Here is a 12,195-nt window from a genome sequence, read left to right on the forward strand (position 1 = left end):
ATATCTGTGCCTGGAGCAAGAGATGGCAAATAATAGCGTTCAGACCTAAAGGATTTTGGAGGATGACAGCTGGGCCGAGGGACAGGGAAGCAGATTGGATGTAATGTTCGAGCACAGGTATTGGAGCAAGATGAGCAAGGTTGGTGTAAGGAAAGCAGATGAGGCTGATGACTGGGAAAGAATGTAGTATAGGCAGACCATTGTCCAGAGAAGCTAATGCCTGAGGGTGGTGGAGTCGAAGTCGAGTGGTGGCGGTTGATGCTTGATGTAGAGTGTGGCAGAGGACAACATTCAGACAGGACAGTTGTGAATGCTGATGGTTAGGTAGGTGGAGTGGTTGAAACAGAGGTAAGGAGAGAGGGTGAGGCAGAGGGATGTGGTAGGAGGTGGTAAATCCAAACGCTAAAAAAGAAGTTTATCAATGACATTTGATGAAGGGATCCAAGTCAGAGACATTGGGTTAACGGATGTGGTGCAGGCAGGTGGTTTGGGCTTTAGGGAAATTGATGCCTTATAAATTTGGAATTGAGGGACTGTGGGCAGGTTGCAACACTAGCATTGATAGCAAAGATAAAGAAAGTAGAGCATGGGTAAGAGCTGCATCGGGAATGTGAGGTGGCTTTTCTGGAGTTCTCCCGCCTCGCAATTTGGGAAAAGACAACCAGAGTGTTTGTAGAGAGCAAGAGTTTTGAGAGGATGTAGTTGATGTTTTTGCCTGCAAGGGATTTTGGTACAGTAAACAGAGAAAGGTGTAACTGCCACTTCTCGTTTTAATGCCTTTGAGTAAGACGTTGAAGAGTAGGTGCGCAGTGATATGATCGGTGATGATAGTACAGCCAGTGAATTTAATAATATACAGTCTTGCAGTCTAATGAAATTTCAATATGTGTGTCCATTAAGTGGTACATTTGAGGAGTGTGGGAAGATGTAGGTAACGGCATTGCTGGACCCATAAAGGACTAGTGTGGAAAAAATGCATGATGGGGGAGGTTGTACTGGACAAGAGACAACATGTAAATAGGAAGGAAAACAGTCTTGCAAATCTATCCCCACAGTGTATTCGAGTAGGTCACCAACAACAAAACCCCTGCTTGCTGTGATAATCTGAGAGACTCCATTTCACCAAATACCCGCCTACGGGCTTTGACCACAGTGTGATAACAATCCACTGTTAAACGTCTAGTACCTTTAGTACATGCGTTTCACAATAAGTAAGTTGTGCCAACTGTTGTTTTTATTACTTTTCACAATAAACAGATGAAACATATGATATAATTTATCCCAATTAACCAATAAGTCCTATTGTGTTTACCAGTGGCTTGACAACAAAACCAACCAAGGCTTACTGACGTGGGCATGTGCTCGGAACCGTCATGCATATAGTTATGAAATTACAAGCATGTACAAAATTTAAGTTGGAAAAGCAATATAAAACCCCTCTTAAAATAGCCTAAGGATTATCACAATGAAAATCTTCTACCCCCAGGGTTTGTCACAGGGAACATTGAACACCAGAACTCTTCCCTTCTACAGTAATCTGCGAGATTTCGTGTTACAAAATACCTGTCTGCAGCCTGTAACACAGCGTAGTAACAATCCACTGTTAAACGCCTTTTGGCTTCAACAAATGCTTTTCACAGTAAATAAACCCAAGCCTACTGCTTTGGTTATAGCTTTTTAAGATTTTAGTAGAGTAATAACCTACCTTGGAATGCCTATTAACCTTTACGTATAGTTTTCACAATCAACAAATCAGATCCAAAATGAACCCCTGACGTTATTATAACTTTTCATAATAAACTGTTCTAGCTCATAGCATTGGCTGTTGACTCATCGGCATAACCAACAAAGCCCTGCTGTAGTGAGCATAAACTCTCACACATGGCAACCTGCGAAGAACAAACACCATAATTATCTTGAAGTTGTTTAATAGCATCTTGCCATTTGTGTGACCTTAAAAGGCAAGCTGTATCCCTCACTGTAGCATGTGTTTGACCTCACATTAGCTTTGTTTGGTGAAGCGTCTGGTTCAAGCAGCTGCATAAACAAAAGATCACAGCTACTTGTAGGGTAAGCACTCTTTCAGTGGAAGCACACGGCTCTTGACAAATCAAAAGCTGGACTCCGATGAACCAGAGCTACAGTCTCCTGAAACCTCTGTTTTTTCAACGCATAAGATCTGGTGACCACTGCGCTGATGAGCCAGACCTAAAAAGGACAGAAATTATTTTAGTTCCTTTCAAAGTAATAGCAAATACCAAAAATGGAGAGCAATCCCTGTGAAACCCCAACAACCCACTTCTTTTGCTAGTTTTTTAATTACCGCAAAAAGGATCACCAGGGTTCACAAGCTCAAACTGGTACGTCAGTCGTCCGAACTATGTAGCTTGAAAGCAGCATTTAGGTCTGATATTCATCATGAAATTCATCCCTGCACCAAAGTATCTGTCTGAGAGCCAGCTGAGTATCTGTCTGAGGGCCAGCCACTTACGGTTTGGGTGTCTGATTATTCCTAGATGTGTTTGCTTTACTTGTGGAGTGTTTTTTTGCTGGTTCCCAAAACAGATAACCAGCCAAGTATACGGACTGTCATTGTCTAACAGCGAGCACGTTCATAAGAGCCAGACCTCCGTTTCTAAACCATTTTGCTTCGTGCTGCCATGGCTTATCTGGCGATCTACTAGCTCAACGCTTTCTAGCATTGCTCCAAACAATATAACGATGACGCGCATGAAGCTTATGTGGTAGCTCAACTAATGTCTCTTATAGTTACTCCCTGATAATTTGTTCAGAAATCAGGGTATTCTGGCCAACAAATAGACCTTAGAAATTTCAAAGTTTCACTATTGAAACACTCTCCCACTATTGTCAAGAATAAAAATGACAAGCACTGCATCAGACCACCTGAATTGTGCTCTGCATGACAAACAGAAAAGGTCAACTAACATTCAGCATATGTAAAATGTAAGCTAAAAAGCTTAAAAGGTCAAAAGGTGATGCAGACAACTAGAGATGCTCACCAAGAAAGAAGACGACCTTGGAATGGGTGAATAGGAATGTGAAGATCCATATCCTGTAGGTTCATGAATACTATAACGTATGATGGCTAAATGTCTGCGTCATCTTCAGCATGTACTGGAAGTTCTACCCGCATGAAGTACTGTGAGACAACAAGATGATCAACTGCTTCTTATGTCTATAACTTGATTCACTTAATAATTTGAGTCCCCTGATGGCTTCTGCGCCAGTAAGAGCAAGGACTATGCTCCTTAATGGATTTACTGTGTGGCATTGGCGCAACCGAATGTTTTGAGAGGGATGTATGACGGTACCACGCGTACTTTTACAACGCGTACTGTTACCACGCTACTTTTACCACGCAAGTCGTTACAACGACTTGCGTGGAGGGGCGCTGGATAGTAAATTATTTAATTTACTATTCCAACTCCAGTCCCCGTGGACTCTAGGGAAAGGAGTTGGATAGTAAATTAAATTATTTACTATCCTGGAGGGCCCCCCCAGCGCATGTCGTTGTAACGGCTTGCGTGGTAAAAGTATTGTGGTAATGGTACCGCGTTGTAACAAATGCGTGGTAACCGTTGTATACCTTTTGAGAGCCCTGCTTGGAATATGTCCTCCGGCACCACTCTTTTGGCTAGACATCTTGCTTCTGGTGGTAGGTCAGCTTCAGTTTCTGTTAGTAGATCCTTGACTTCTAGTCAGTAATTGTCATTGATGGCCTGCAGGTTACATCGATCTGGCAAGGTGACAGTCACTGGGAGCAAAACATTGCATATGCCTACTGGGGAGGCCTGCTTGCTTTGGAGTCAGAGGGAGAAGAGGACAGCTAGGGTCAAGATTTGTTGAAAAAAATGGATATGGGGCATATCGTTCTTGATCCTAGGTGGCTGGATGGGGAAGGCTTGTTGTTCTGTTTTTTCTTTTTTGCACATTTCCAGCCTGATGGTGTCCTGTCTGTGGGCATGACTAGAGCTGCTGGAGATGGTGAGCATATCAGCAAGGTAGACAGGGGTGCTGGGTGGAATGGCTTTGTAGACCATGAAGCTGGGTTCAAAGATACTGGCAGGAGTTTCATAAAGGCCTTTAAGTAAGGCAGGGTGCTCCCCAGTCTCAGCATGGCAGTGCCAATAGAAGATAACCTCTCGCCTGCGCTGGTGAGGGGCGACTGCCCACTGCTTGGTGCTTCGCTCCAGGTAACCGAGCTCGCCCAGGAGAGTCCTGTGGTCCAAGCAGACCACACAGTACAGGCTGCAGATGTAGGATGGCTGTCTGACCTTTGTCTTTTCTATGTTTATTAATGATCTCTCTCTGTAGTCTGTCCCCCGTTATTTCTTTGTTTATTTAGATAGATTTTTGTTGTTGTATCCGATTTTTAATCTGTACCTGTCTATATATCTGTAGTCTCCCTTGTATTTTTTCTCTGTACTTTTAAAATATGTTTCTGTAGTCTTAATGTCCTTCTTTCTCTTGTATATTTGTGTTCGTCTGTATAATTACAATATCCTTGTAGTCTGTATCCTGGTTTTTCTCTGTTTTTAGGATATCTCTTTGTAGTCTGTCCCGTCTTTTCTTCGTATGTGTAGAACATCTCTTTCTCTGTGTTGCCTGTTTTTCTCTGACTTTAGGATATCTGTCTTTGTCTTTCCTCTGTGTATTTAGGACGGCTCTTTGTAATCTGCCGCTCGCTGCCTTCTGTATATTTGGGATGCCTCTGTAGTCTGAACCCCTTGTTTTCTCAAAGCTCTCTCTTTTCATTCTCTGCTGTCGGTCCTCTGTGTTACTCGCCTCTTCTCCCTCCATAGGTTTGTGTATCTGTGCGAGGTGCTTTCATTGGTTTCCTCCGGTCATGTAAATCCTTTTTTTCTCGCCTTCTCGGCCCCTATTCCCTGCGAGGGGGTGAGGCCGATAGATGTCAGCCGCGGGTTAAACTAGACAACACGCCGCGGACTGATCAGGGTGAATTAATGCTGCCCTGGGATTGGCCTCGCCACGTGTCGGGCTTAAACTTCCCCTCGGTTTGGAGGTGTGAGCGGTGTGGAGTCCGCAGTGGTGCCTCGGGAGCATTTAGGAGTGAGCGATTGGCTCGAAGGGGTAGAATTGATTTCTAGGGAAGTAGAAGGTAGATTTATCCGCCTTCCCACCGCCAGACAGAGCTCGTCCTGCAGCCCCGTGTTGGCTCTTATTTGTAGTCCAAAACCGTGGTAATGGCAGACATATTTCTTGCTGTTATGTGTTCCGAAAATTGCTTTAGCTGTAGCTGGGTACAACGGGGACAGGTTATGCGGGCAGTTGGCAGTCTGCACTGCCAGAGAAATGGCTGTCATGGCGGCGCAGAGAGGCGCCTGCCTGCTTCCTTCTGCGATGGGCTCATAAAGAGGGCGGCCTTCACCAAGGGCAAACAGGGCCCTGTCACAGCCCTGGGTCACTGGCCTTGCTCCGGTCCTAGCTGCGTGACCCACGTACTGTAGGTGTCCTGGCGAATTAGTATTTCATGTTTCTGAAGAAAACATTGCGCTGTTAACTGGCCTGCGTTTTGCACAAGAAAGCTAGCTTGCAAGAGTGGCCTGCACACCACTTGCCTCCCAGTGGCATGCAGGGTTGACCTCTTGACCCGCCCGTAGCCCCTCAACAACCTACTAGCAGGAAGAGCTGAATGAAAGGTGAAAGTTTAGACCAGCACGATACAGTTAATTTTCCTGATGAAAGGCCCAAGTGTGGGCAACCTCAAGGCTATAACTTGGAAAGCACTGGTCGTGGGGAAAATACTTTTTTTCCCAGTGGGCTCCTACAGGTTGAGAATCCAAGTTGCATGGCTTTATGAAGCTGCAAAAAGGGTTCACTGAATTTCAATCTGTGCCACAGTTATTGGTGAGCGACAATTAATATCTAGCCAGGCAGATCATGGGGAGACTCAAGTTGTCTAATCAGCCACCAGTGGGGATTTTGACACCCATTCCCAACGTCTGGCAGCAGCATAGAAAGGAAGGTGGGCTGTTAGAAAATATATGGGGTCTGCTGGAGGGAGGGTGAGTGTTCTTGTTAGTGTAGGGAATAAACCCACCCAAGAAGGTCACTACCCCAGGACTCGAGCTTGCACTTAGTAACTTGCCTTTATTGTTCCTGCTGCACAACTGAATATGTTCTTTCATGGTTACTTGTCCCTCACTCAGCGAATGACTATGGTCTCTGGTCAGACGGGCCTGCGTTCCTAGACTCGTTAATAGCTCTGCATTGCTTCACCTGGTAGTTTCCATGCACCCACCTTTTCTCTGTTGTACCAAAAATAAAATAATCCCTTTGGGTCCCACTTTAGAAATATTTTGCTTGAAATCCCCATCTTTCCCCCATGCCAATGTAGATCCCCTTCCAAAGTTTCCCCCCAACTGAGATGTTGCTTCAATTTCATTACCCTTGTGCAGATTCTCAGGTGTGTAACAACTTAAATATGCTTCTTCTATATTAAGCTCTTGGAAATGTATTCAATGCTTTCATGGCAATTGATGGGATCTGGTGTTCAAGGCGACCAATGCTACCGTGTGTTTAACTACTCTAAGGGTACTGTGACCTGTGGGGAGCCGTCTGCACAGGGGCCTGTCCATGTGTTTACCAGGCCTATAGGACAGTGGTGGAAATGTATTAATTTCAAAGAGCAACATGGAGAAAGAGAAAAGGTTTTTGCAAGTGAGCTGGATGAGATGAACAGAAGCCATGGAAGGGACTGATGGGGTAAGAGGAGATACAAATTAGTGGTTAGAGAGAAATCTGTGGGTGAACAGAGGAGAAACCTTTTGGGGTTGAGAGGAGAGGCCTTTGAATGCTCAGGGGAGAAGAGAAGCCTTTGGGTGAATAAAGGAGAAACTCTTGAGGTTTAGAAGAGAGGTCTTTGGGTGTTTAGCGGAGAGGCCTTTGGGTGTTTAGCGGAGAGGTCTTTGGGTGTTTAGCGGAGAGGTCTTTGGGTGTTTAGCGGAGAGGTCTTTGGGTGTTTAGCTGAGAGGTCTTTGGGTTTTTAGCGGAGAGGTCTTTGGGTTTTTAGCGGAGAGGTCTTTGGGTGTTTGGCGGATAGACCTTTGGGTGTTTAGAAGAGAGGTCTTTGGATTTTTAGCAAAGACGTCTTTGGATTTTTTGCGAAAAGGTCTTTGGTTGTTTAGCAGAGAGGTCTTTGGGTGTTTGGCGGAGAGGTGTTTGGGTGTTTAGAAGAGAGTTCTTTGGGTGTTTAGAAGAGAGGTCTTTGGGTGTTTAGCGGAGAGGTCTTTGGGTTTTTAGCGGAAAGGTCTTTGGGTTTTTAGCGAATACGTCTTTGGATTTTTAGCGAAAAGGTCTTTGGGTGTTTAGCGAGAGGTATTTGGATGTTTAGCAGAGAGGTCTTCGGTTTAGCAGAGAGATCTTTGGGTGTTTGGGGGGAGAGGTCTTTGGGTGTTTGGCGGAGAGGTCTTTCTTTGGGTGTTTAGAGGAGTGGTATTTGAGTATTTAGCAGAGAGGTCTTTGGTTGTTTAGAAGAGAGGTCTTTGGGTGTTTAGAAGAGAGGTCTTTGGGTGTTTAGAAGAGAGGTCTTTGGGTGTTTAGAAGAGAGGTCTTTGGGTGTTTAGCGGAGAGGTCTTTGGGTGTTTAGCGGAGAGGTCTTTGGGTGTTTAGCCGAGAGGTCTTTGGGTGGTTACAGGAATGGGCTTTGCTGGGTTTGCCCAGGCGCCTCCGGGTGGTAGAGGAAAGGCCTCTGCTGGGTCCAAAGAGACGTCTTGTTGCTTGGAGGGTGCCTTGGGCAGTGTGCGTGTTTGCGGAGCTCTAATGGTGTCTGTGATTTCCAGGCAAAGCTGCGTCTGGAGATGGAGATGGAGCGGCTGCGGCAGACGCATTCCAAGGAGCTGGAGAACAAAGACGAGGAGGTGGAGGACGTGCGGCAGTCGTGCCAGAAAAAGGTACACGGGCACCCAATGCGAGCAGCTCCCCGATGCAGTGCACACAGCTGTCACTTGCTACACTGCACCCTCCCAGCGCTCACACAACAGCAACCCCCTCGCCCACAATTGATGTATAAGCCTGGGCATTGCTTCATACAGCCCACTAGCAGCGCCTCTACACGGAACTCTCTGCTGGTGTGTGGCATTCTCCTGCACTGAAATGTAAACATACACGCCTGTCCCCTTTAGCATCATCTCCTGCACATAGGAATCTGCACATAGTCATTTTATTTGTGACTCTACCACATAGTAGTATATAAAACATTACTTTCATGTGCAGCTTCTGGTGTCCTGCGTTGCTTTCCATAGCAGCAGTGTTAACATACATTCTTTTCTCACCTACTGCGTCTTCTTTGCGGTGCGTTTTTTCCATTTTTAGCAGTGTACATACACATCCATTCGTTTAATATTTTACAGCTCGTGTGCATTACTTTCCACATAGCAGTGTGCATTTGCATTGCTGTGGCTTAAAATATTCCACTCGCATGTAAGATACCAGGGAACATACACCTTTTAGTAGCCGCACGTGTACTGCATTCCCTCCTTCGTAGCGGTGCACGCAAACACACACTCCTCTCACGTGTGACAAAGCAGTAAATACACAAATGTGCCTCTCCACACGTGTGCAGCACTCTCTCCTTCCACCATTCCCCTCTAGCCGCATGCAGCCTTCCGCCCTTCATAGCAGTGTACACGCGCAGGTGTGGAAGCAGTGGATAGAGACCCCTCCGCCGCACAGAGCGCGCCCTCTCTCACAGCAGCGCGTGCCGTCTCCCTCGAGCCCTCCCTCTCACCCGGCGGCCGCCATGCTGCGCACGTGCCCTGGCTCTCGGTGGCGGCTGTGGCTAACCCCGCGCGCTCTTCTTTCTCCCCCGGCCCCAGCTCAAGCAGATGGAGCTCCAGCTCGAGGAGGAGTACGAGGATAAGCAGAAGGTCCTGAGGGAGAAGAGAGATTTGGAGAGCAAGCTGTCTGCTGTCAGCGACCAGGTACGGGCGGCGCAGCCAAGCGCCCCTCCTCCCCTCGCTGTAGAGGGGGCGCCCTTGAAAGGACAAGCAGGGCACCCCGTTACACCCCCCTGTATTACTCTTGTGTGTGTGACAGGAGAATCTGAGTATTTCCTAATACAAGTGCCACGGAAAAAACGAGTGTAGTAGCTTGTATGTTGTCCATATTGGTATCACAAGAGAAAAGGGCCTCAGACACCAGGGCGCCCAGGGAGAGCTCACCTCCCAGAAGAACCCAGGTCCCATGAGAGAGAGAGAGCAACGGGAGTGTATTAGGACACTTGGTCATAAAACAACAGTAAAGCAGTTACAGTATAATAGCAGCTTAAAAACCCACGATCACCCGAGCACAACTTTATTCTAACCCAGCCTTAACACTCTGCTTAACAGTAAATGTAAATCGTGCAATTTCTACTGCAACATCAAGATAGCGCATTTTGGATAAAAGCCCCATTGCCTCCAACCTTGAGAGTGTTTGATACTTTAGAAACAGAGGTCCTAAAAACTTGATACAGGTGGGGATTTAAAAAACACAGTCTATAAGTACATGAGACCAGGAGCATTTTACATTCAGGGAGCACATGCAACATCCATTATCAGAGTGCTTCTGACACTCACTAGCAGCAGAGCGCCTCGTAATAGCAGGTGGCATCGGACAGCACCAGCCAAACCCCCACATTAAGTGACAGACCGCCCATGGCAGCAGGAGCAGGTGCCGCATCACAGCAGGAAGCACATGACGAGCAAACCCACCATGTTAACAGGGTGCACATGACAGGAAGACCATAGCCCCCATTTTATTAGTGACAGCAGAAGCTGAGTGCAATGTTATGGCAGGACGTGCGTGACAGGACGAATGAAGACCCCTTGATATCAGAGTGTGCACGACAGCAGAAGCTGTGTCTCGCAGCAGCAGTACATGCAAAGTAGGAAAAACAAAGCCCACTATGTTCTCAAGGTGCACACGACCGCAGAATAATAATGGGACACCAGAAACATACCTACCTGTGATCTCAGAGTCGCCCAGAAGGATACACAAGACACTGAATGTCAAGTGGCAACAGCCTCTCCAACGGTGAAGGACTCTTCTTCCAGACTTTAGGCGCGCTGAGTCTTGCAGACGTCCCTCCATGCTGCAAGACCTTGATTTTTCCATCATGATCGCTTGCATCCACCCAGCAGGGGCAGTAGTGTGAGCAATAAATGAAGGCAATTTATAAAGTGCAAAGCTTCTCCAAAGGAGTGTCAAGGCGCAAGTCTGATAATGACATCTTTTCAGGTGGTGCACTTTACCTAAAAAAACAAAACAAGTAGGATGGTGATTAGTTCAAGGGTCACTCTGATGAATGGGAGGGGGGTGGGCGCACCCTGCTTCACACTCCAGCACTCAGTTTGCCCCGAGGCATCATAATAAATGCAGTGCATGATAACACTTTCTTCGGTGTCCGGCTTTAGTTTTTCCCCCTTGTGGGTGCAGCTAGTGCTGTGTATCTCTAGACACGTGTTTCAGGATGATTGTCCTTCTTCATTAGAGAGCAACACTTGTTTTTTCCATCATGATCACGTGCATCCACCCAGCTTGGGCAATAGTGTGAGCAATAAATGAAGGCAATTTATAAAGTGCACAGCTTCTCCACGGCGCAAGTCTGATAATTACATCTTTTCAGGTGGCGCACTTTACATAAAAAACAAAACAAGTAGGATGGTGATCAGTTCAAGGGTCACTCTGATGAATAGTAGATATTTTGAGGCACTTTCCAAAGCTTTTAGTGCATTTTCAGAAACTAAGTTCTACAGCATCAGATCTATGAACTAGAGATTACCAAATGGGTCACTTTAGGAAGATGTGTCCAAGGTCGATTTACGAGGGTCAGAGCATGACATATATTCCTTAAACCACATATGATAAATTTACATTAAGTCTAAATAGGCACCTTTTACATAGCCAGTGCTCTTTTGAAAGTCTAGCCTGGCTTTGTTGGACCAGGTTTAGACACCCCTCGCTTGCTCCTGGGCATTTTTGCCCCACTAACCTCCGCCCATTCAACCACATGTTACTGATTTTAAGTCATCGAACTGACGGCCCATTCTCCCTATAAATCGTGTCAGATTTATCAACAAAAAACATTGGGAAGATGTGGGTGATTGGAGTTTTAGGACTGCGCCTTCTTGATTGTTTATACACCTATATTTATTGGATACTTTGTCCAGTGATGTTCAGAAAAAAAACGTTTAATGGAGATTGACCTGTGCATGCTAGCTTTATCACTTGGATACTGGGAGGAGCATGTTGTTATTGTGTGGGACTCACTGAAGAGCCTTGTGTTCCAGTGGTTAACTTCTACAAGACTAACTGATAGCTACAATGCGGCAGATGCTCACCTTGGTGAGGTAATTACAGAAAAAAGAAACCCAATCTACCCTAGTGGGCTTGGGTACTCAAATCTAAACAGGTACGGTGCCAGCAAGGGACAATGTTATGAAATACTTTGTTAATGAGTTTCTCCTATTCAGTGAGGCTTTTCAGTTGCATCTGGAGGTGAGGACATAGAATCTGCTGTTTTCAACTTGAATAGGCGCATCACAGAGGCACTAGATCAGACAGCACCACTCTGCCGAACATCTGTGGGCGGCCGCAAGGAAAGATCTGCTCCATGGTTTAATGGAGAGCTGCGGCGGACAAAGGCAGAATCTAAGCGTGCTGAACGAGCCTGGAGGGTATCTTATGACACTCAGGCCAGGGAAATGTTCTTAGAGAAAAGACGGCTGCATCACAGACTGATTAAAAAGTCGAAGGCGGCCTTTTATGCAGGGCAAATTCTAGGGGCTAAAAACTCTGCTAAGGAGCTTTTCTGCATCTATAAGTCACTGACTACTATTGACTCATTTGCAGACCCGAAGAGTTGTTCGACTGAAACATGTGATCGTATCGCCAACTACTTCTCCACTAAAGTCGAGAAAATCTACTCGACCTTCCCCAACCCTCCCCCCATGGGGTTTGAGCCTGAAGCCACATCAGATGGCCTGGAGATCTCGGGGCTCCTCACAAATTTTATTACTCCTCCTCCTGAAGAGCTAGTCAGGATATGTCTTTCAGTAAAATCGGACTCCCCTTTGGACCCGGTGTCTCCTAAGCGGCTGGGGGACAGTCTGGGAGTCCCGGAGCCTTATATAAGGCATGTCATGGATATTTCCTTCAAGTCCGGCATACTAC

At 46.3% G+C, this 12,195-nt stretch overlaps 1 protein-coding gene across 22 annotated transcripts in view; it reads left to right on the forward strand.

The window, feature by feature from the left end:
• The window catches only part of MYO18A (myosin XVIIIA), a 778,205-nt gene that overhangs the window by 569,068 nt on the left and 196,942 nt on the right, over nt 1-12,195 (forward strand). For all 22 annotated transcript variants that reach the window (XM_086955115.1, XM_086955123.1, XM_086955114.1 and 19 more), the window contains 2 exons: nt 7,824-7,934; nt 8,859-8,963. In XM_086955115.1, coding sequence (XP_086811241.1) covers nt 7,824-7,934; nt 8,859-8,963 — 216 coding nt within the window. The remainder of the gene's footprint in view (nt 1-7,823; nt 7,935-8,858; nt 8,964-12,195) is intronic.

The sequence above is a fragment of the Lissotriton vulgaris genome, chromosome 2_1 (genome assembly GCF_964263255.1).
Source record: "Lissotriton vulgaris chromosome 2_1, aLisVul1.2, whole genome shotgun sequence".
NCBI classification, from domain to species: Eukaryota; Metazoa; Chordata; class Amphibia; order Caudata; family Salamandridae; genus Lissotriton; species Lissotriton vulgaris.